General features: G+C 43.5%; 1 protein-coding gene across 4 annotated transcripts in view; it reads left to right on the top strand.

The window, feature by feature from the left end:
• The window catches only part of LOC123774034 (methylthioribulose-1-phosphate dehydratase), a 36708-nt gene extending 12276 nt beyond the window's left edge, over nucleotides 1-24432 (top strand). For 3 of the 4 annotated variants that reach the window (XM_069318799.1, XM_045768146.2, XM_045768144.2), the window contains exons 4-9: nucleotides 3288-3448; nucleotides 7532-7638; nucleotides 10646-10756; nucleotides 13360-13451; nucleotides 17673-17776; nucleotides 21788-24432. In XM_069318799.1, the coding sequence (XP_069174900.1) occupies nucleotides 3288-3448; nucleotides 7532-7638; nucleotides 10646-10756; nucleotides 13360-13451; nucleotides 17673-17776; nucleotides 21788-21891 (679 nt within the window). In that variant the 3' untranslated portion in view covers nucleotides 21892-24432. The remainder of the gene's footprint in view (nucleotides 1-3287; nucleotides 3449-7531; nucleotides 7639-10645; nucleotides 10757-13359; nucleotides 13452-17672; nucleotides 17777-21787) is intronic. The other variant, XM_045768145.2, reaches the window with a different exon arrangement.
• Nucleotides 24433-24531: the final 99 nt, after the last annotated feature.

Raw genomic sequence — 24531 nt, 5'->3', positions numbered from 1 at the left:
TGCCTGGGATAACCCTTAGCAGACCTAGTCTAGGGGCCCTGGGAAACCCCCCGGGGGCTCTCGGGTCCGACAGTGGAGACCCTTGCGTCCCCTCTCACTTTGTGCGAGTTGAGGGTTGCTCTGTCCCTTTGTGTCAGAGTGACCCCTTGTTTTTGCCTCCGTCATGCTGCCTGTTGGGTCGGTGACACATTCAACCCTGAGTCCTGCGAGCTTTGTTGCTTGTTCGTGACTCCATTCACCCAGTCTGCTGATGAATTCCCGTGGGTGCAGGCAGCTCGCAGCGTTGCAGGGTAGGATGTTGCAATGCGCTCAGGTTTGTCGCTTCCCCGGACGCCCCGATGCTGCCCCGCTTGTGTAGGGACCCAGACTTGGGGGTTTTGGTCGCTTCGGCCTTGGTTCTTCCACGCCCCCCCTTGTTTTTCCCCCTCCTGCTTCCGGCCCCTACGCATCTGCAGGCTTCGGGGTCGGGGCGGGGTTAGAGGTTCTGAGACTTGGGCAGTTTCGGGGGTTGCCCCATCTGGGGTAGCTGCAGAGGCATTCGAGTCTGCTTCCTCCGGCCGATGCTCCGGGGTCTGACCAGTGGGCCCCTTCTCTTTCAGCTCTCTCGGCTGCCCCGGCTTTTTCTTGTGGGGCCGGAGCTTTGGAGGTCGACTCGGTCCCGGGGCCTGGTGTAGAGGCTCCTGGGGTTGGGGAGGAGCGGCCTTGGGGGCCTTGGGCTCCATTGTGCCCCGCCTGGATTTCCGTCCTTCTGAGCGGGGCTTACTGTTACACCAAAATGGCAGCTCCCAACCTATTCCTATTACTGTTATTACACTCTATACACACGTTATATATAAGTATCTACTTTTGTGTTCACCATAGCGAACCTCTAAGCTGGTTTGGTGAGTGCAGTCAATAAAAGGTGGCAACACACAGTCAGAAGACAATGCCACCACCCTCTCTCCCACAGCATTACTCCTCCCTCCATGGAGCACAGCACTAAATATCACCACAATCCTGCTTTTATCAGAACCCTGGTCAGTTTTATCGGTCAGGGGTCTTCTGTAATAATATCATCGCTAAATAATAGCAAGAACTTGTATATTATGGCATTTCTAGGTGATGCTGTGGTCACAAGCTGAACAGCAGTGCTGTGAGCTCACGCTGCGTGCGTCAGGCTTGGTAGCTCACTCAATACTTAGGCCCTCAGCAACCAGGAATTTGGCCCATGATTTTTTTTTAAATGGCGTCTGTTAACAAGAGCCCTGATAAAGGTGTGGTGAACCATAAGGCTATGCTTATTGGCGCGGCAGTAAAGTGTGATGTTTGCTTGTTTCCTTGTGATTGTAGGGAGTATCTACCTCTCTGTTCGGTTTTTTGTTTTTTACCATGTGGGGTTTGTTTTGTTATGCCTACCTTTCTGGGTGCCTAACCCCGGTCGATGGCAGATAAGGAAAACCCCTACCACAAAGGGGTTTTCCAGGGCCATTGCTCCCTGAAACCTCTCTGAAGGGGCCAGGTTCTGGCGCTGGTCCCTGGTAGGTCTGAACTCCTTAGCTAATGTCCCGGTCTAATATAACATACATTAGCCCGATAAGCTCCAGGGAGCCTCCGGGGCTCGCCCAGAAAATGGCGTTTCATTACATTCAACGCTGGATTTTTTTATTTTTTTTTTTTTATAGAAAATGGAGCAGCCTACCTGCCATACACTGAACGAACCTTTTATACATTTTTTCTTATTTTCAAATTTTTTCAATATTTGTCTGTAGTGATGCATCACAGTGTCATTGAAAAGGTTAAAACAACGGCCTACTGCAGCTTGATTTGGGCGAGTCGTTTCGGCAAAAGTTTGCAATTCTTCCCATGCTGCTGCACACATTTTCATAATAAATAAGGAAGGGACAACCTCTACTTCAACAACCCCTCATCCCATTTTCATGTTTACGAATTATCTCTTGTTTTTCCTCTGGGGGTCATCCTCGCATGTGTTTTCTTAGGTTGAACCTTACCACTGACTTTCTTGGGACCTATGGCATGATATATAATAATTACTTTTATGTTCCAAAAACAAAAAATCAGCCAAAATAATGGAATTTCTTAAAGGCGCGATTGTCACTAAGTGGGTGGCTCTGGTAAACTGAGGCAGGTCTGCCCGCGTGACCAGGAACCATGCTCTTGGTTGACCCGAATGTGTATCAACGAATATCGTTAGTCGACAACACTATCGTAAATCGAGTCGCATTTTCTGATGAAATTTATATTGTAACTTGAAATTATCGTAAGTCAGGGCAATTGTAAGTCGAGGTGTCACTGTACCTTGAGAATACTTCATTCTTGGGCTTCACAAACAGTTCAGTTTTGGATTTTTCAGCCGCATCATACGTAGTACTGTATCAGCTCGTTAATCCACACTATATGGGAAGGACCCCCAGCCTGATTATCACATTTTCCGAATTAACATACTTTTTCACCTCGGAGTCCAAAAGTAACATTTTCAAACAGGGTCCTGGCCGCATGCTACCTAGTAGGGCCTGTGTTGCGTTGGGTCGGTGGTTGCAGCCAGTTGTCTCGACTTTGTGTTGAGGAGAGAGGACTGACTGCCTCCCGGGTAAGTCCCTGTGTTTTTCCTTGTCTTTGGGTAGTTAGCTCCGGGGTGCCGACGGAGCTCCCTCCAGAAAACCAGCGTTGAATGTAATGAAACACCATTTTCTGGGTAAGACCTGGAGGCTCCCAAGCAACCCTCCCTCCCTCCGGTCAGCAGTTTTCGCGTATTTTGATATCCGGCCTCGGAACTGCAGGGTGGATCGCCGGTGTGGGAGGTCTGGGACTCCTACTTCCCCCTCCTGGGAAGGGGGGAGCTGCGCAGATGCGGCACGGCTCGTGTGATGTCATGCTTGTTTGCTCATTTTCAATTGGGGAGTTCCGTCCACTCGTTTGCCTTTTTTCATTGTTTTTAACCAAACTAGGGGTTTGTTTTGTGGCGCTTACCTTTCTGGGTGCCTGTTCCGGTCGATGGCAGATACAGAATGTTCCAAAATCAAATGTGCATTCTATGGGCCCTTGCTCCTTGTGTCTCTCTGAGGGAGGGGGGGGGGCGGCACAGGTTCTGGCTCATGGTCCCCGGTAGGCCTAGAACTCCACCTACATCGATTGATGCCAAAAGTTAGGACTATCCCTATCAGCCTGAATAGCTTCGAGGAGCCTCCGGGCCTCACCCAGAAAATGACATTTCATTACATGCAATGCTGGCTTTTTATATGTGATTCAGTTAATGAGTGTAAATAATTCTATATATTTTTAATTCACAGGGAGCATATTTTTGTTGCACCGTCTGGTGTCCAAAAAGAACGTTTGAAAGTAGATGATATGTTTGTCCTTAACATGAACGGAGAGGAAGTTGATGGTCCAAACCCTGAGAGGAAATTGGGGAAGTCGCAGTGTACCCCACTCTTCATGTTAGCCTACAAAAGTAAGTTGCAGCTGTTGGCTATGGCACTTCTGTTTCAGCCCCAATACTCTTCTCGAGTCTAAAAAAAAAAATTTAAGTAAAATTTTGAATTTATTTGTAAAATTTGTAGTAAGAAAATTAGGGGTACCTGATTTTCCAGTGGTAATATTTACAAAAATTATAAAAATTAAAATATAAAGTTTTTATCCCCCATTTTCTAATTAACAATATGTTCTAAGGCTATGTTCTAAGATATAGAATATCATTATAATTGTAACCAATAAAAAAAATTGCCAAATATTTATTTTCTGGGTATCACCTAAGTAACTTCCTGTTTCTTATAGCACTGGCAGGTTAGAGGCATGGTAGGCATGCTAAGCTTCTGAGAGGATCTCTGCCTACTGGGATCAAATGCCATTTCACATTGACTTGCCCTTGCTTATCATGGACTAGTAAGGGTCAAAGATTAAACCCATCATCAATCACAACCACCCTAATATAAACAAAAGGTCTCAAAACAACCCAAAAAAATTTCAAGAACTGTTTAACCTTTGTGCTGTATGGCTTTTATTGTGACAATCTGGTGGTGTGCCACAATTGAAGTGCTTCCCTCAATTTGTTTTTCTTTGTATATTGTTAAAATCCCTTCCCTGAACATGTACTGTACATGTAAAAAGAAATTTCAAACACTTCTTACTTTGGCTGTGGTGATGTAGAGAATATGAGGCGCAATGTCACCATAACATGATTGCCCGAGCAGGAAGCTCCCTGAGGTGGTCGCAAGGGTATTTCAAGACTCGCGAGGTGCGACAAATATATTTTCATTCATTTTCTGGGAAAACCAGCTAGCTATCCACACCCCTGGTTATGAGGCTGGATGTCAAAACCCACGAAAACTGCTGACCGAGAGGGGGAGGAAGGGGTGCTGGGGAGCCTCCGGGCCTCATCCAGAAAAGGGCATTTCATTACATTCAGCGCGGGTTTTCTGGGGAAAGCCCATTTGGCTGCAGCAACCTAAAACGTGAATGCAGTGCCGAAGCCACCTGTACCCGAACATCAAGATCAGTGGATTGGGTGAACTGGAGTACAAGCAAGGAACACCATTCGCAGGACTCTGGGTAGAAGGTGTCACCAACCAAACAGGCAGCATGACGGAGGCAGAACAGGTGATTGTCACCCTGAGACAAGGGGACAGAGCATCCCTCAAACTCGCACGAAGCGAGATGGGACCCAGGGAACGCATCCATCGGACCACTAAGCCACAGTGCAGGTTTCCAGGGTCCTTAGATGCTCTGCTAAGGGTAAGCCCAGGCAAGATACTGTTAAGACATGCCCCAAACTACCAAGCAAACTACTAATTGCAGAACCTGTGACATGTACACAAACAGGGACCTAGCAAAGGACCACCAAGGATACAGAAGTATAAGGGTCAACAACACCACAGGGCAGACCCACCACCAGGCAGAAAATAAAAATAAAATAAAAATCCTGCACGGTACAATGTCACCAGGCGGAACAGAGCATGGTTAGGGCGTCAAGGTGTTGCACGACCTGCCACCTAAGCGGCGACAGGTTCCTGTTGCCTCTGGAGACGGTGTACTTTTGCGGGGTTTTTCTTTTGGTTTTTATTTTCATTTGCCTGGTGGGGGTCTGCCTAGTGTGGCTATAGTTCCACTGGTAGTGTTTGGTGGGCCTCAGCTAGGCCCCCGTGATTGTACACGTCGCAGGGGTTTTCAGTGCTATCCTCTACCCTCTTGTATTTTGGGGGGTTTCTTAACTGGTTAGCAACACCTTGCCCAAGCTTCCCGTAGCGGTCAGCCTACAGGCCCTAGAAACCCCTGTCTGGGCTCGGTGAACCATTGAATGTGTCTTCCGGGTTCCAACCCGTCTTGTACGGGATCGTTGGTTGCTGTGCCCTTGTCTCCGGGTGACAGTCGCCACTTTTACCTCCGTCATGTTGCCTGTTGGGTCACTGACACCTTGACCCGGAGTCTTGTGAGATAGATTCTCTGCTTGTTCTCCAGTACTCTCCTGATGTTATTACTGTTCGAGTACGGGCGGCATCCGTGTTGCAAGCTAGGTTGGGTTGCTGCAAACACGCTAGGTTGGGTTGCTGCAACATGCTAGGTTGGTTTCCCACTCGGATGCCCCGAGGCCGCCCCGTTTTGGTTAGGTGCTGTTCGGCCCTTTCCCTCCCTGTTCCCGGCTCCGGACCGTCTGCGGGTTTCGGGGTCGGGGAGGGGTTTAGTTGGGGCCGAGACTCGGGCGGTTTTCGGGGGCTGCCCCATTCGGGTTGGGGATGGAGGTTTTCGAGCCTGTTCCTCCTGGCAAGGCTTCTGGGTCTTACCAGCAGCCCTTTCTTGCTGCCTTTCCCATGGACTCTTCCTTTTCTTTAAGGGCGGAGGGCTTGGAGGGACGGCTCTGCTCTTGGGCCTCTGTTGCGGGTTCCCGGGGCTGTGGGGAATGCCTGCTAGTAGTTCTTGGGCAGTTTGCCCCTACCTGGGTTTTCTGCTTCTGGGCAGAGTTTTTCACCCATCCAGTCTGCTTGCTTCCCACTTTTGCTGGCCTGTTTTCGTATCTTTTGCGTCGATCACAGCCCTCTGTTCTGGTGGCTATTTTCTTCTGCCGGTTTCCCGGCGTGGCCACCAGGGCGGCATTGCGGTTTGTTTACATGCGCCTGGGTGTGCAAGCGAGCGTCTTGGGTGAGTTTTTCACCCTTTTTCATGGGTTTTATTCTCCTGTTGTCGTTTGTTTGCTTTTCTGGCGTTTTCTGTCCGTTTCCTCTTCTTCAGAGAACGTTTGAGTGTTGATTTTACACCGGGTTTTCCATTTTTTTCTGTTTTGGGGTCAGTGTCCCTGTCTGTTATGCTTGCTTCCCCACCTTGTCCCACCGGTTGTCGTCTTTTTTTTTTTTCACGTTGGTTGAAGCTTAGCTTCCGAACTGATGCTTGGTAGCCGGCGCGGTAGGTCCAGGGCTTCCCCCTCCCTCTCTCGGGGCAGGGAGGGCTGCGCAGACAATTGGCGCAGCAGTAAAGTGTGATTTTTGCGCGTTTCCTTGTGATTGTAGGGAGTTTCTACCTCTCTGTTCATTTTTTTTTGTATTAGTTTTTTACCATGTGGGGTTTGTTTTGTTATGCCTTCCTTTCTGGGTGCCTAACCCCAGTCAATGGCAGATAAGGAAAACCCCCAACCACAAGGGTTTTTTCCAAGGCCATTGCTCCCTAGCTAATGTCCCGGTCTAATATAACATACATTAGCCCGACAAGCTCCAGGGAGCCTCAGGGGCTCACCCAGAAAATAGCGTTTCATTACATTCAACGCTGTTTTTTTACTCTTACTGCCCTTGGCTGTCTATCTTTGAGAGTCAGGCCCAAAGGATCTGGTGATTGAATAGAACCTTTCCAGGCAGGTATATTCCAAATCTACCATGTCCCTTCTGCAGGTGTGTTGTCTTGGGGATCATTTCTCATCATTCTTATACGTCTGGTCCTCTGTCTCTTTTGTGGCTTATGTAAGACCTTGTTGGTTTGATTTCCATAAACTGTAGACTTGAACCATAGAGAGATGGCACAGGCCAACAACAGTGGGACCTTGCTAAAAATAAAGCACTGAATGGAATGAAATGCCATTTTCCGAGTGGCACCTGGATTACTAAGGGCTCTGCCTCTTATTTCTCATCTACCCCAACCAAGTTTGCTTTAGTGGAGTAGGCTTACTGAGGATGACCTGATACCCCTGACAGAATATTATGATTGTTCTGCCATCTAGTGGCAGCTGGTGTTGGGGTAGTTGCTAGCCATGTAATTTCAGAACATTTCTTAGCTGTCTTCAAGATCCCAATGGTAGTTTGAGGGAAGGTGTTAAGTGGTTCAATATGTTCTTTGATGTTATTGCAAGGGGTGGAATGAGGTACAATATGCTCTCCACTGCTTCTTGTCTCTGGACTGTGGTAAAGACAATTTGTAAGGTTACTTGTCTCAGTGGGGTTTGCAACCTGGTGTACTAGCATTGGTCTGGGGTGGCCCAATGCTATGGTTCTGAGAAGCAGAGGTGCTGCTCAGAATGGGGTATTTAATTCTACTTGACACTTTATTTCATTTTCAGTGTGTGGGGCTGGTGCTGTGATTCACAGTCATTCTAAAGCTGCTGTTTTGGCAACCTTGGCATTTGCTGGCACAGAATTCAAGGTGACTCACTTGGAAATGATAAAGGTTAGAAAATTACCTGTATCCCATTTTTATGTTTATTTATGTGATGCTTTATTCTGTAATTGTGGTATACAGTTGAATTTAAATTTTACACAAGATGATTAAGTGCAGTCTGTCTTTACACCAGAAAATATTGGAACCATTTGTCAATATAAACTACAGTATCAACTTTTAATTCTGCATGACAATGTATGGTGATATTACCTCAATTATTGCTTTATTTATATTAAAATTGAGGATGTAAGTGAGGATTCTGAGGGGGGGGGGGGACCCCTTTGGCTCCCTGGAGCTAACCAGGCTAATATGGATATTAGACTTCGGCATCAGTCAGTGTGACTGGAGTTCATAGGCCTACCGGGTACCATGAGCCAAAACCTGGCCCCTCTCAGAGAGGCACGAGGAGCAATGGCCTATAAAAATGCGTGTGTGATTAGGAGTATTCTATGTCTTCCATTGACTGGGTCAGGCACCCAGAAAGGTAAGCATTTTAAAACAAACCCCTATTCTGGTTGAAACTACTATTGAAAGTCAAACGGGCGGACAGAAGTCCCCAAAGAAAAACGAGCAAACGAGCATGACGTCACCACATGCCACCTTCTGCTCAGCTGCCCCATCTCCCCAGGATGGGGAAGTGGGGAGTCCCAGACCCCTCATGCCAGCTACCCACACCTTCAGTTCGTCAACTGATGTGAATGGTACTGTTCATTGTGGTTCTGGCTCCTGATTTTTGTCCTCTGCTCTGTGCCTTGTGGTTGTGGTGCAAGTCTTCTCTGGTGGTGCATGAGCCAGGAGTACTCTCTACAGTTCTTGGGCTGCATGTGCTTAGGGTCTCTTTCCCTAGATGCCCTGTAAGTACTGACCTTGGGGCTTGGGGACACCTTCCACAAGTCACCTTGGGATCTTCCTCTGCTTGTTCTTTTGCTACTCAGTGATCGACTGCCCTTAGTGCTGGGGTGTTTTCTGCTCCCTTGTGTGCCTTTGGGAAGGGGTAGTTTGCATTGGTAGGGGGTGCGGGGTACTGCACGGCTAGTTATCACCTCTCATAGCGGCCGACTCTGTTCCGTCTGGGTACGTTGTCCTCTTGTGGTTTTTTTTGTTCACTGCCTGAGGAGGGGGGGGGGGGGTTCTGCCTTTTGTGTTAAATTGTTACCATAGTCTTAGTGGTCCCTCCACTAGGTCCCCATGAGTGGACACATCCCAGGGGTGCAGCTTTAGTGGATCTCTTGGGTCTTGTGTGCCGGTTAGCAGTACCCTGCCTAGGCTTACCCTTAGCTATATCAGTCTAAGGGCCCTGGGAAACCCCGCAGCCATGAGGGTCCAATAGAAGCAACCTCTTAGTCTCCTCTTGCTTAGTGTGAGTTTGAGGGTTGCTCTGTCCTCTTGTCTCAGGGTGACTCTCACCGTTTTTGTCTCCGTCATGCTTCCTGTTGGGTCAGTGACACCTTCGACCCAGAGTTCTGTGAGTTTTGTTGCTTGTTAGTAACTCAGTTCACCCTGTCCACTGATGTTTATCTTTGGGTGCTAGCAGCGCAAGTGTTGCATGCTAGGTTTAGATTGCAGCAACGTGTTTGGTTAGTTGCTGTCCTGGAAGCCCCGAGGCTGCCCCATTTTGGTTATAGGGGTCCAGACTTGGGGGTGGTGGTCGCTTCAACTCACTCACTCACTCACTCACTCACTCACACTCTCTCTCTCTCACACACACCCTCTCTCTCTCTCACACACACCCTCTCTCTCTCTCACACACTCTCTCTCTCACACACTCTCTCTCTCTCACACACACTCTCTCTCTCTCTCTCACACACTCTCTCTCTCTCTCTCACACACTCTCTCTCTCTCTCTCACACACTCTCTCTCTCTCTCTCACACACTCTCTCTCTCTCTCACACACTCTCTCTCTCTCTCACACACTCTCTCTCTCTCTCTCTCTCTCTCTCTCTCTCTCTCTCTCTCTCTCTCTCTCTCTCTCTCTCTCTCTCTCTCTCTCTCTCTCTCTCTCTCTCTCTCTCTCCATCTAAACTCTCTTTAGAGAGAGAGAGAGAGAGAGAGACAGACAGACAGACAGACAGACAGACAGACAGACAGACAGACAGACAGACAGACAGACAGACAGAGACAGATGCCAGACCTGTCTCCTGCAGCACATATCAAGCGGATAACATCAGCGGCATATGCCAGGCTGGCCAACATACGAACGGCATTCAGAAACTTGTGTAAAGAATCATTCAGAACTTTGTATACCACATATGTCAGGCCAATCCTGGAGTATGCAGCCCCAGCATGGAGTCCATATCTAGTCAAGGATAAGACTAAACTGGAAAAGGTTGAAAGGTTTGCCACCAGACTAGTACCCGAGCTGAGAGGTATGAGCTATGAGGAGAGACTACGGGAATTAAACCTCACTTCGCTGGAAGACAGAAGAGTTAGGGGGGACATGATCACCACATTCAAGATTCTGAAGGGAATTGATAGGGTAGATAAAGACAGTCTATTTAACACAAGGGGAACACGCACAAGGGGACACAGGTGGAAACTGAGTGCCCAAATGAGCCACAGAGATATTAGAAAGAACTTTTTTTAGTGTCAGAGTGGTTGACAAATGGAATGCATTAGGGGGTGATGTGGTGGAGGCTGACTCCATACACAGTTTCAAATGTAGATATGATAGAGCCCGATAGGCTCAGGAATCTGTACACCTGTTGATTGACGGTTGAGAGGCGGGACCAAAGAGCCAGAGCTCAACCCCCACAAACACAACTAGGTGAGTACAGACAGACACAGACAGACAGACAGACAGACAGACAGAGAGAGAGACAGAGAGAGACTTGGATCTTGGCTCTTGGTAGGTCAATGTGATCCCAGTAGCCTGGCACAATTCAGCATTTAATTACCTTAGAGCTGCTGAAAACCTTTCAAAATGGGTGTTTCACTGCATTCAGTGCTAAATTTGTATTTGGACAATCGGTATTTTGTAGTAGCAAACTCGGCAGCTAACTATACATTTGCTTTTCAGGGCGTAAAATGTGCATCGGAAAATCGTCAATTGCGTTATGATGAAGAATTAGTCGTGCCAATTATTGAGAATACTCCTTTCGAAGCAGATTTAGCTGATAGTATGTCTCAGGTAAGTTTAAACAGTTTATTATTATGTTTGGCTTGAATTGCATCTACTCTTTTGTTCACTGACAAAATAATTTAACATTATAAAACCTGTTAATAAAAAAAAAACATGAAAAATATGATAGATGCAGCTAGAGTGTTGCTTTAAGGAATGTTAGTGCAGACTTTTATGTACGCTCCGCCCATCAAGAACATCAATCTCAAGATGATGTTCTATGGGTACAGGCAGCGCAGGCACTGCTTGCTCGTTTTAGGTTATTGCAACACTCTAGGTTGGTTGCTCACCCGGATGCCCCGAGGCTGCCCCGTTTTGCTTATAGGGACCTGGACTTGGGGGTGGGTGTCGATTCGACCTTGGTTCAGTCCGCATCCCCTCGTTCTTTCCCTGCTCTGGTGAGTCCTGGTTCCTTCCGTCCCCGAAGCGTCTGAGGGTTTCTGAGTAGGGGCAGGGTTTAGATGGTCCCGAGTCTCTGGGGATGCCCCTTCCGGTGTGACTACGGAGGCATTCGAGTCCGATCTCCCTGCCGACGCCTCTGGGTCTGACCAGTGGGCCCACTTCTGTTCAGCTTACTCGGCTGTGCGAGCTTTTTCTTTAGGGGTCAGTGCTCTGGGGGATGACTCGGCCCCGGGTCCCAAGGAAGGGAATCTTGGGCTGGGGAGGGGCTGACTTGGTGGCCTTGGATCCCGCTGGACCCCACCTGGGTTTTTCTACCCACAGAGTGGGGCTTATTGTTACAAGGAGTGGCCTCACCCTCCCCCATACACCAACACCACTCCTCCCTCCCTCCCTCACCCTCCCCCATACACTAACACAGCTCCTCCCTCCCTCCCTCCCTCCTCACCCTCCCCCATACACCAACACCACGCCTCCCTCCCTCCTCACCCTCCCCCATACACCAACACAGCTCCTCCCTCCCTCCCTCCCTCCCTCACCCTCCCCCATACACCAACACAGCTCCTCCCTCCCTCCCTCCTCACCCTCCCCCCATACACCAACACTCCTCCCTCTCTAATCAATCACCGTCTCCCATATGCCATCAAGAGTCCTCAGTAAAGGTAAAGTGCAGTTAAATATTCACTTATTTTATTTATGGTTTATATTTATACCTGATTGTTTCGTGTATGAATAATATGAGTAGTATTCTGTATAAAATGTATTTTTTTATGTTAATACTTTTGGGGGTGTGGACTGGATTAATTCAATTTACATTATTTCTTATGGGAAGATTTGTTTTGGTTTACAAATTTCTGTTGTATGACGCGTCTCTGGGAATGGATTAGGATTGTAAATGAAGGTACGTTTAATTTGCACAAAATATTTGAATTTTTTTTAAATTTGCATAACCCAGAGAAATATAATTAGGAAAGGTGCTGAACAATATACAGTACAGTGGTACCTTCATTTACGAATTTAATTCGTTCCCAGAGATGGTTCGTCAACCAAAAATTCGTAAACCGAAGCAAATTTTCCCGTAAGAAATACTGTAATGTAAATTGAATTAAACCGTTCCACACCCCAAGAATATTAACTTCATAATACATTTTATGTATAATACTACTCATATTTTGTACTACAGTATAGTATATATATGTACCTTTATTGAAGACTCTTGTTGGCATATGGAAGACAGTGAGGAGGGGCAGAGGAGAGGTGTCCCCTTCCATTATAACATCGGGCAGTGATGCCATTTCTGGGGATACTTTCTCTCCAACGTTTTGCAGTCACACCACTAGGACCTGGTCGGGCTCACTTCTTGCTGGTCTTACTAAGACCTTTACTTTTTCCCATGCCCCACAACACTATGAATACCAATTCTTTTTCTAAATTTCTCAAACCATCCCCTGCTCGCCTTAAATGCTTTAATATTTGCATCACTCGTTTGAGGGTTTTCTTTATAAAATCTTCATGCAATAGCCTTGCTTTTTCACAAATGATGCCCTCTGAAACGCTTTCAGAGACCTATGGCATGATATATATATAATAAGGACTTTTATGTTCAGAAACCGAAAAAGCACAAAAACAATAAAATTATTCACAATGAATTTAACGCGTTCGTCACTAGGCGGGAGACACTGGTAAAATGAAGCACACCACGTGCTAAGTTGGCCCATATGTGTATCAACAAACCCGTCAAGCGAGGTAAAGCTCGTATACCGAGTTGAATGTTAAGAAGAAACTGAGCTCGTAAACAGAAAAATTCATAGAGAGGGACGTTCGTCAACCAAGGTTCCACTGTACTGTGGTTTGATTGAATTTTCAGGGTAACACTGCATGCTGTACGTGTTTTTGCTCATCACCTTTCTGAGAATGAAGGAAATTAATTTTTAGAGCAAATTAGCAGGACATAGGTGCTGTACATCATTAACTATTCAGGTATTGTTAAAAATTGCATGTTAAATGATATTTTTGTATATAGCATAAGCAAATGTTTATTCTCCCTTTGCCCCATGTAAAATGATGTTGAGCACAAGAAGAGATTGGCTAGTCAGGAGTATTAGGTTGATTTGTATACCGGTAATTATTCTTTTGTAATTGTACAGAATAGACATTAAATGACTTCTTAAGGTTTTTCAGGAAAAAGATTTTAATTTATGAATATGTTTCAGGCTATAGAACATTATCCGAACACAAATGCAGTCTTGGTGAGGCGGCATGGTGTTTATGTTTGGGGCGACTCATGGGAGAAGGCCAAGACTATGTAAGTACAGGTACACATCAATACAGGATAAGTATAATGATAAGAGGTGCTAACAATAAAAAAGCACCAGCATGTTTTGGACAAGTTTTTGTAAAATATTTGTGTAAAATGGAATATTACTATACAGGTAAACCTGAGTAAATTATGCAATAGTAAAGCTTTACTTCTTTCCTAGTTGGACTGTGACTTTTAAATCTCTGTGTAAGTGAACATCAAAAGAATTAATATTTAAAAAAGAGGTATGTAATTTGCGAGGATACAACACCAAATTTCCAGGGTGTAACCAGATAATAGGATCGATGGTCTTGGACAAAGGAGGGGAACTGAAGAATACGTTGTTTATTTGGATTTTTTTCTAAGTATTTTTCTAGCTGTATATTAATACTTCTTTAGGTCTTTGCCTCTTCTAATGAGTGTCATTTTTGGGTGTTGTGGAAAGGTGCCTCTCTTCTGGTTGGGGATTTTTTGCTCCAGCCCTTTGGTGGTGCTGTGGAGGAATGCTCAGCCCTTTTTGCCAGCTTCTGGACCCACAATGCATGGGACTTGTAATTACTGTACATGCACCTAAGTGTAATTACAGGAAGAAAGTTACACTCATGGTGTCCTGGCTTCCTAGTACTCTATCATATTAGCTTTGAAACTATTGATGGCTTTGGCATCCACTGTCCTTCTCACTTGTTCTAGTTGCCTACCACTCTGCAAAAGAGAATTTTGTAATATTTTTTCATCACTTTTCTCATCTTGAACCTATGACGTCTTGAAGTTGCAGGTTTAAAAAATTCCTGTCAATTGTGTAAGATTCCCATTACTGTTTTGGACGTAGTGATCATGTCGCCTGTTTTCCGTCTTATCTTATAGATTTGGCATATTTAACATCTCTCGCCTCTCTTTGTATTTCTTGGTTTTTCAATTCCAGAATCCATTTAGTAGAATGTCTTTGCACCCCTTTCTATTTTATTGATGTGCTTCTTGAGATATGGGAACTGTACAACTGCTGATATTGTAATTTTCATGTGTTCCTTTGTATCTCTCTCATTTAAAAAAGTTGGAGTCTGTCATTGTAAATAAATAATAAATAAAAATAAATATGTTTATTCAGGTAAGGTACATACATACAAGTGATGTTACATTAATGGATTGATATATAGATAGAGCTAGTACATACAATGCCTAAAGCCACTATTACGCAATGCGTTTCGGGCAAATTGTCTACACATTCAATTCCCCATTGATTACTTTGTGAATGGAGTAACAGATGGCAGGGAAATTCAGTGAGAGTAAATGTCACTTTATGGATTGTGGAATAGGAGAAAGTAGGCCATACAACCTATAAATTGTATGAAAAAACATTAACCCTTAAACTGTGCAACACGTCATATGACGATGACGTGTTGGAGTACTATGCAAGATTTAAATGGCCCGCGGATACACAGGGTTCACCTCACCTTCATCAGGGCTCTTATAAACAGACACCATTTAAAAAAAAATCATGGGCCACATTCCCGGGAGTGGGGTCCTCAGTACTGAGTGAGCCACCAAGGCTCGTGCATGTAGCATGAGCTCACAGCACTGCTGTTCAGCTTGTGACCACAGAATCGCATAAAAATACCATAATATATATGTACGTGCTATTATTTAGTGATGATAGTATTACAGAAGACCCCTGACTGTGATAAAAATGACCAGGATTCTGATAATAGCAGGATTGTTGTGATAATTAGCACTGTAGTGGGAGGAGTAATCTTGGTGGGCAGGGAGGTAGCATTGTCTGCTGACTCTGTGTGACCACCTTTTACTATCTGGACTCAATATACCAGCTTAGTTGTTCGCTATGGTAAACAAAACATGCAGATACTTATATATAACATCTGTATATAGTGAATAAAAGCAAAAACAATATGGTGGGAGGAGAAGGGTGGCGAGTCAGGTGAGGTGAGGGAGGGAAGGAGTGACAGCCAGTGACAGGTTGCTACTGCCACTCAGCTTAGTGGTTCATTATGGTGAACACAACTGTAGATACTTATATATAGTGTGTATATAGTGTAATAACAGCAAAAGGAGTGTGGGGAGAAGCCATTTTGTTGAGGGAGGTGGCTACATCTGCACGATTTATCATGCTGGGTAGGGGTGGTCACTATGCTGTTTGGGCACTATACCAGCTTAAATGAACAGTTATGGTGAACAGAACATGTTGATACTTATATATAACGTCTGTATATAGTGAATAAAAGCAAAATCAGTATGGTGGGAGTAGAATGGTGGCGAGTCAGGTGAGGTGAGGGTGGGAGGGAGTGACAGCCAGTGGCGGGCTGCTATTGGCTGTCACTGCCACTGCCACTCAGCATACCAACTTTAGTGGTTCGTTATGGCGAACACAAATGTAGATACTTATATATAATGCGTATATATAGTGTAATAACAGCAAAAGGAGTGTGAGGAGAAGCCATTTTGGTGAGGGAGGTGGCGACATCTGCATGATTTATCATGCTGGGTAGGGGTGGGCACTATACAGGCTTAGATGAACAGTTACGGTGAACAGAACATGTAGATACTTATATATAACGTCTGTATATAGTGAATAAAAGCAAGAACAGTATGGTGGGAGGAGGATGTGGGCGAGTGAGGAGTCATTGAGGGAGTGGCGGTGAGAGGTTGACTGGCAGATGTGGTGGCCACACCTCGCTGCTTTTTGACTTGCAACATCAACTTAGTGGTTCGTTATGGTGAACAAAACATGCAGATACGTATATATAACCTGTGTATATAGTGTAATAACTGAGAAAGTATTTGTTTATTGTTTTATGAACACAATAATCGAATCAATAATATGCACACCATAATTTTAAGTACAACGATGATTCACACATTTGATTATACAGTACAACCTCGATTCAACGTACCCCGATTCAACGAATCTCCGGCTGGTTCGCACACTTTTTAGGCCGGATTTACTCACCCAGTTCGTCGAATAATGGTTTGCCGAAGCGGGGGATGTTCGGATTTGCTTACGATGTCGAGACAGAGTTCACAGACTGGTGGAAAACTTTCCCATTATATCACAGATTACAATTAATAATTCGCTCATATGAGAAGTTCGATCACACAAGTGGACCACACAAGTGGACCGCACAAGTGGTCCACAAGCTTACGATTTTGGGACAGAGTTCACAGAGTGGTGGAAAGCTTTCCCATTCCATCACAGGTTACAGTTAATAATTCCTTTATATGACAAGTTGGATCACACAAGTGGACCACCCATGTGGGCCACACAAGTGGACCACAAGTGGTTCACAAGCTTACGATGTTGAGACAGAGTTCACAGAGTGGTGGTAAACTCATTCTATCTACAATTAATAATTTTCTTCATAACATAATAAGTTGCATTGTAGCTAGTGAAGTTTTTTGTATTTTCTTAAGATTGGCACCAATGATCTCATTACATTGCCACATACACTATACTGTTATCAGTTCATGACAGTATATGTTTCTAGTTGTAGTGGTGTAATAAAAGATTTCTATCAAAAATGTCTGAAAGGGAAAATTTCATATCCTTAGTTATATTTGTTATATAACCGCATACAAACAACTCCACAAGAGCCTTGATGAGGGTTTGAGCATACACACAGGATGTTCCCAGATGCGCCTTAGTCAACTGTATCACCACATGGTCAAAAGAATTGCAACCTGGAGTGCTTCTGTCCTCACGAGGATCCCGAAGTTTCTCTGAAGCCTAATTGTATGAAACATGGGGGAATTGTGTGAAACCCCAGTTAGGCTTCGGAGAAGCTTTGGGATCCTTGTGAGGGCAGTAGTACTTCAGGTTGCAATTCTTTTGACCATGTGGTGATACAGTTGACCTAAGCGCATCTGGGAACATCCCATGTGTAGGTTCGAACCCTCATCAATGTCCTTGGGAATTTGTTCATTTAATATATCATGTTATTGTGATTTCTGTGTGAACTGCATATAAATACCAAAGAGGGAGTCTCACTTAATTGAGTAAACAAACATAGCCTCCACATGTGTATCTCACACTTCACATGGCTTCCACAGTATTCACATTACACACCACATGGCTTCCTCCATGTGTTCGCATTACACACTACATACTTAATTTACGATATACTCCTTCTTAAAACCTAATGTGTATAGAATCATCTAACACATTTCAAAATCACTGTCCTTATGTATCACTGATAAAATTCTATTTCCTTTAATCAGGGCTGAATGCTATGATTACTTGTTTGACATAGCAGTTCAGATGACAAAGTTTGGACTTGATCCATCAAAACCTCCAGAGGATGAAAACACACAACAGGTGAATGGTAAATAATATCTTCTGTTCATTAAAGCTTTTATTGACTGGTGTACAATATGAATACAAATAATTTGCCTTTAGAAATGCCCAGGAGTTTAGTGTTATGAGCCTCTGCTATTATTTAAGTTGATTTTATAAGATTACATTTCCTGTTTTTCCTAGACAGTTCATGGAATTTGTAATGTATGTTACCTGTATGTAGCTTTATTGGTATTCTAGTTAGGGAAATTATACTACTGTATATAATGTGCTTTATTGATATTCTAGTTAGGGAAATTATACTACTGTATATAATGTGCTTTAATTTTTTAATGCTATGTTGTGTGGTTTAATACAACAGCATCTGTATTTTTTTTTTTTTTTTGTGATTGCAAAAATTACATTAATTTCCATGTTCATTTGATACCAGATCCAACCCTACTAAAAATAAAACTGTAATACTGTAGATGTAATGCGTTGATATAAGGAGACTACCTACCTGTTGAAGATTCTGGGGAACAATGTTCCCCCACAGCCCAGTCTCTGACCAGGCCTCCTGGTTGCTGGTATGTTCCACCAGGTTGTTTGATGTGGCTGCTCACACTCTGGTTGATCAGGTATCCTCTGAAGGACTAATTTTTAAAATAAATGTATGCAGGGCCATTTAACCAACGAGCTAATTGGACTTCAGCCTCGGAAATGGGCTCAAGGAATGCTTACAGCTTGATTTTCTAAGATGACCCCCTCAATAGTTCCCCAAGCTTCATTGCAGTTGTAGCCAAGCCTTGGAAATCACACCAGGCCTCTGCAAATTAAGTAGACCTAGCAAGTAATTATCAAAAGAAGGCACCAAGCTGGGAAGGCTACGTAGCAACATAAAATGTGCGGGATATTCAAAAGGCGCTAAATATCACTAAGGATGCCAACACGAGAACAAAAGCTCATAAGACGACCGATATCAAAGGTATCCGATTCACCTTTCACCACCACCTCGGGAACAGTCGGGATGAAAGACGCACGTACATCCTGGAAGTCAGGACATTCAACAAGGGTATGCACGACTGTAAGAGAGAATGCAGTCTGGATAATAACGAGCAGGGTGGCGCTCCATTAAGTGTCCGAGAGTTAAATGTGCAAGGCCAATACATAACCTCGCCAGAGCCGTTTTCCACCGCCAGATACTGTGGTAAAAGGAAGGCTATGGGGGACACACTACCCTTAAGAGTAGTGTACAAGAATCTGTTTAACAGTAACAGAAGACCAGCAATCCTGCCAACAGACACAGATTGAGGAATGAATAACTGGCCAGAAGTCAAAATAAGGAGCACCTTTGTGGAAAATGGGACAAGTGCATATTGCCTCCTTAGCAGCAGCATCCACATTGAATTTCAAGTGTCCGGGCACAAGCAACACACACAGTTGTAGCCAGGAAATTACACGGAATAACTTACACCGTCGGCAGACTTGGATCCATCTGTGAAAACTGAAATGAGGGGGGGTGTGTGTGTGTGTGTGTGTGTGTGTGTGTGTGTGAAGAAAAGTGAGGAAGGAAAGAAAAGACATTTTATAACTAGGAGGGGTAGTGGGTCAAGGTTTTACAAAACTTAAGAAGAGGCAAGGACAGAACTTGTACTACTTGCTCCCCTCCATGGAGGCAAGGACGGAATGACATCAGGAAATATTGGCAACAAGAAACCGAGGAAGAACCTTGCATGCAAAACAATCGGACAGATAGGGGATGGTGATGAAAGGAAACAGGGTCTACAGGAGGGGTAATGGTGAAAGTACAACATGAGTGAGGGTGTTGTAGGGACCACACAAAGTAGTAAAGACAGTAGCGACCACTACAATCCTGTATAGACGGGATGCTGGTTTCAACATACAGGCTCAGGGTAGGAATTGAACGAAAGGCGCCAGAGTCGAGGTGTAACCCAGTATGGGGAAGAGCATCAAAACAATGAAGAGTAGAAAGAGAGGCAGACAAGTAAGCAGGATAGCCATAATTGAGTTTAGATAACACGAGAGAGGAATGTAATGAACATGCACCTATTAGCTTTCCAGGAAGTATGGGACAAGACCTTAAGTAAGTTAAGGGCCTTAGAGCATTCAACTCGGAGGAAAGTGATATGAGGCGACCAAGACAAACAAGTGTCAAAGATTAACCCCAGAAGTTTAGCAGAACCTTTATACAAAAAAGGATTACCATAAAGCGAGCGACAAAGGGGGACAAGTAATTACCTACTTCCGAGTAAAAGACACAACATTGCAAGTTGAAGCCACCGTTGGAGGAAAGTAGTCTTCATCTTGACAGTAGAGGGAAGATCGTCAACATAGAGCTGAGAAAATGCCAGAGGGAAGGAAGGAAAAGACCAATGAGAGCAACCAGGAAAATAGTAGTGCTCAGAACACTACTTTTGGGTACACCTTCGTATTGCTGAATAGAGGTAGAGTGGCACAAAGCCTCGCTCTAAAGGATCGACTAGAGAGAAAGCTTTGGAGGAAGACGGGGAGATTACCACGAAGGCCATTACTCACGAAGCATCTGGCACCAGTAAGAATTACAGAAGATGGAAGGGACCTATTATCAAAATTGATCTTCACTAGGTGAAGAGGCTGACAACAACGACCACGAGTGGGTTGAGTGAATGTATCAATCTGGAAGATATGGCCTTGGGCCTCAAGGATGTTTAATATCCTCGTGGCAGTCTTTCAGTTCCTAATCACCAGGTGCGGGAGAATAACTGCAAATTCTGGCATTTAACAGGGCATTTTTTAGATCCAAACAGATGTCTTTCATGCTTGCTAATGACATGGGTCTATAATTTAAAGGTTCCACTTGATTACCATTTTTATAAATTGGTACTTAGTTTGCCTCTTATCATACTATCTGCTAATATTCCTGTGCACAAGGATGTCTGGAATATCAATTGGAGTGGAATGCTCAGCTCAGTTGTACATTCTCTCTGCACCCAAGGTGAAACTCCATCAGGTCGAACCACTTTATTTCTTCCTAGCCCCACGAGTAATTTTTCCACTTTGTCTCGAGATAACTATGTATTCTATTGCGTGTGGATTGGCATTCCTGTTCTTCACAGGCAGGCTCACCTTTGTGTGTTTAGTGCTGATTTGGCTTTGTCTTGGTTCAGAAACTTCCACCCCCTTCTGTGGTGGCAGCAGGCAATGTAATATACATTGCCTGCTGCCCTTGTGAACACCTCTCTTTCACCATTCATACCAGCTAGTTTTCCAAGTTGTCTTTACCGACTGGCCTTATTCCTGCTGCTTTGTTTCAGTCTCTGTAAACAGTCATTCATTCTTCATGTTCTCTACATTTAGCTCGGATCAGACTCTCGTATCTTCATCACAGGAGGACCTCCATTTCCAGTATTATGTCAAATGGGGTGTCGAGTTTTAAATTGTCCTCTTTTATGTCATAGAAAATGGTGTTTTTGGTAGGGAAGTAAATATAATTTCCTGTCTTTCCACTTCACCTAGGTAATAAGATCATTTGAAAAAGTTTCTCATTGCCATGAACATAGGCCATCAGAGCCCAGTGGAAAGATTGTGCTCAGAGTGGACCCAGGCCATGACTTGGGGAGTGACTGAGTGTCTGCAAAAAGAAGTTATTACATGTTACATTTTTTCCCTTCAAAATTATAATTTCCTACCTAATTAACTTTCTAACTGCTTTCTTCATTTGTAGCTTGGGATAAAGTTATTACTAAATACAAGGCATAAACCAGAGGCTGTTGCAATCTATTTGAGCAAGCTAACTACAATATTAGTTTGTCCAACTTGCTTGCCATACCAACCAGTGTTGAGATGCTGTGCATTTTCTGCTAGCTGCCCAAGGTGTTGTATGATATTACTCGACCTAAGCTTTTGATTTGATTACGTTCCTTGAGAATTATTTGAAAATACTAAATATCCTGTCATCATATCAGCAAAGACACATTAATGTGGCACTTACAATTTTACTACTGTACAGTACTAGCAAAGAGTACTGTACAGTAGTTCACCCTCTCTGGCAAATTTTCAGCTTGTTTAAGAAAAGAGAGAAGGCTTAAAGAAGATCTAGCATCACTAGTAACAGCTTCTGGAAATACAGGAAAGATGAGACAAGTTATAGAGGATCCGAGGTAAAACTCACCAGAGTCTTCAAGCTGTGTAGAAGAATTTAGATAAAGGTGGTGATTGAGCTGCAGGACTGACAAAAAGCAGTGGAAAAGGAAGGAAAGATAACAGAGGACATAATTAAATTGGTAGAGAATGAGTTGAAAAATAAGAAACACGATATATTTAATAAGTATATGTAATAGTGATGGATTGGCTTTTATTGCAATTTGGCCTTCACTAGCATTCCCAACAATATACAACAGTTCTTGCACTTAATGTGAAAATGAAGCTATTTATTTTAACTTGACTGTTCTATAAATTGTTCATATCCTAATATATTGTAAAATTTATATATTTTTTATCACTGACTACCCTTCATAGTATATGTATAATAGTTTTATTTACAAAGTGCTTGATGGATATTGCCCTTTGATCTTATTGGAAATATGTTTGGAAATTTAAATGTTCACGAGTTCTGTAAACTCTAATAAATAAGCTTTTAATATTTTCTTCATAAAGGATGTTTATATATGCAAGCTAGTGTTATTGTGTCAGCTGGCAAACATTTGCCAAGTGATTTAAGTAGCTGAAATAATGTGATTATGTACATTTTGCAATATTAAATTAAAGCAGCTAGAAAATATGTAGACTAACTAGATTTATAGTTACATGTAGTAAATAAACTTTATACTGTATTTACATAGCATTATAAATAAATTTTCAGTGCATACGCAACTTCTTGTGCTTGTTTCCAGAACAGAGATGTCATATTATATCCAAAAAAGTTGTATTCACAAAAGTATAATGTTTCATATACTGTACCAATAAGTTTGATTACAATCTATCTAATTTTCATTGAGGATCATTCTTTTTTCAATATAGTGGTGCTCAGTTTAAGTTACAAGAAAGGAAAACTTTCTTGTAGGGAATATTATGTTGTTATGGTTGATGATCATGATAAAATGCACATTATTATTTGGGGATGTTGGCATTAACTGACAGTTTCAACAACAGATTAAAAAAAAAAAAAAAAAAAAAAAAAACTGTTTAATTAACCACTGCACCTCTCAGGCTTAATGTAATAAAACACATATTTGGGTGACTCCCAACTATTAGATTGCATCAGCTATGGAGTTGTGTTTTGTGTACTGGGGACCAGAGCCAGAACCTGGCCCTCTCACATAGGTGCAGGAAGCAGGTGGCACTCTGCCACCTCACTGGGGGAAGGCAACCAGAAAACTAACCAATACAGAGTACTGCTGGGTTCAAAGAGACTGAAGCCTCAAAACCTGCCAAAACAAGCTGCCCCAACCATGTAAACAATAGTCTCTTGAAACAAGCATGTGCTCATTTGCCCTACCCCTGCCACTCGTTTGGAAGAGGGGCACGTATTGGACGCCTGGAGAGACTAATTACTTTTAGATTACTCTGGAGAAGATGCATACACAAAATACCTCAACTGACGATCTGGAAAGGAGGAGAGAATCGGGGAGTTTTTTTTTTTTACTATAGTAGTGGTTTTCTAGTGGTAGCCCCTTGTGGTTTGCTAAAGCTAAATACCCATGAAGAAAAACAAGAACACACCAAGGAAGAGGATCAATGAAACAGAGTATCCAGGCTGAGAGACTTGATTTGCAACACAAGGATGACAAGGTCCAGGAACCACACCAAGGAGGAGAAGAAACGAAGAAGAAAAAGCTTCTCCAATGGTTTTGTTGAAGACATCATAAGAAGGAAAGTGAAACGCCATGCAACCTCTGAAGAGACAACTAACACAACACCTATACTCATAAAATGGAGGAAAGGGTCCTGAAAGATATCGTTAATAGAAACATTATCCCTACAGACAAAAATCAGAAGATACAACTGACGATTTACTATAAAACCAAGAAAACGGCCAGCCTACTCATGAGAAACTCTCCAGACACAAAGCAGAACGCTTTAAAAAAGAGACCAACGTCATCTATGCCTTCAAATGCCCTCTTGGGGACTGTAAGCCTCAAAAAACTCAGTATATAGGCAAGACAACAACATCGCTTTCCAGGCGTTTAACGATGCATAAGCAACAGGGCTCCATTAAGGAACATATAATCTCTTCCCACAACCAAACCATCACCAGAGAAATCTTAGCAAACACAGAAATCATCGATAGATACAGCGATAGCAGGCAGCTTGACCTCTGCGAGGCACTACACATCAAGAAGTCAACACCAACAATCAACAGCCAATTAATGCACAACTATATTCTACCCACTTCAAGACTCTGCTCCAATATAGAAGCATCAAGAAATATGGGCCAATAGGCCCTCTGCAATTACTTCCATTCTTACCTTCAATACCCATTGTTTCGTGTTCTGGCTTGTGTTGAAAGTTTGTTTTCACCTCATCCAAAACTGTTGTAACATATCACCTCACCCAAATGCAGGTATAAGAAATCGAAGATGTTTAAGCTCTATTCAGTTATAAGTTGTGTGTGTGTGTAAACCAAAGTCTTTGAAAATGTAATAAGTTTTATGAAACGCTCTCAAGTGTCGCGTCAGACTAGAAATAAAAATGAATTTTGGAGAATTGATTTCTCATTTACCATCAACAGTGAAAAGAAACATAAAAAAGATCGAGAAAATTTGTGTTAGAATTATTAATCTTACTTTTCCGGTCATATTTAAT

This window comes from Procambarus clarkii, chromosome 91, assembly GCF_040958095.1.
Source record: "Procambarus clarkii isolate CNS0578487 chromosome 91, FALCON_Pclarkii_2.0, whole genome shotgun sequence".
Lineage (NCBI taxonomy): Eukaryota > Metazoa > Arthropoda > Malacostraca > Decapoda > Cambaridae > Procambarus > Procambarus clarkii.
Note: the sequence above shows the minus strand (reverse complement) of the source record. Positions and strands in the feature narration are given on the sequence as shown.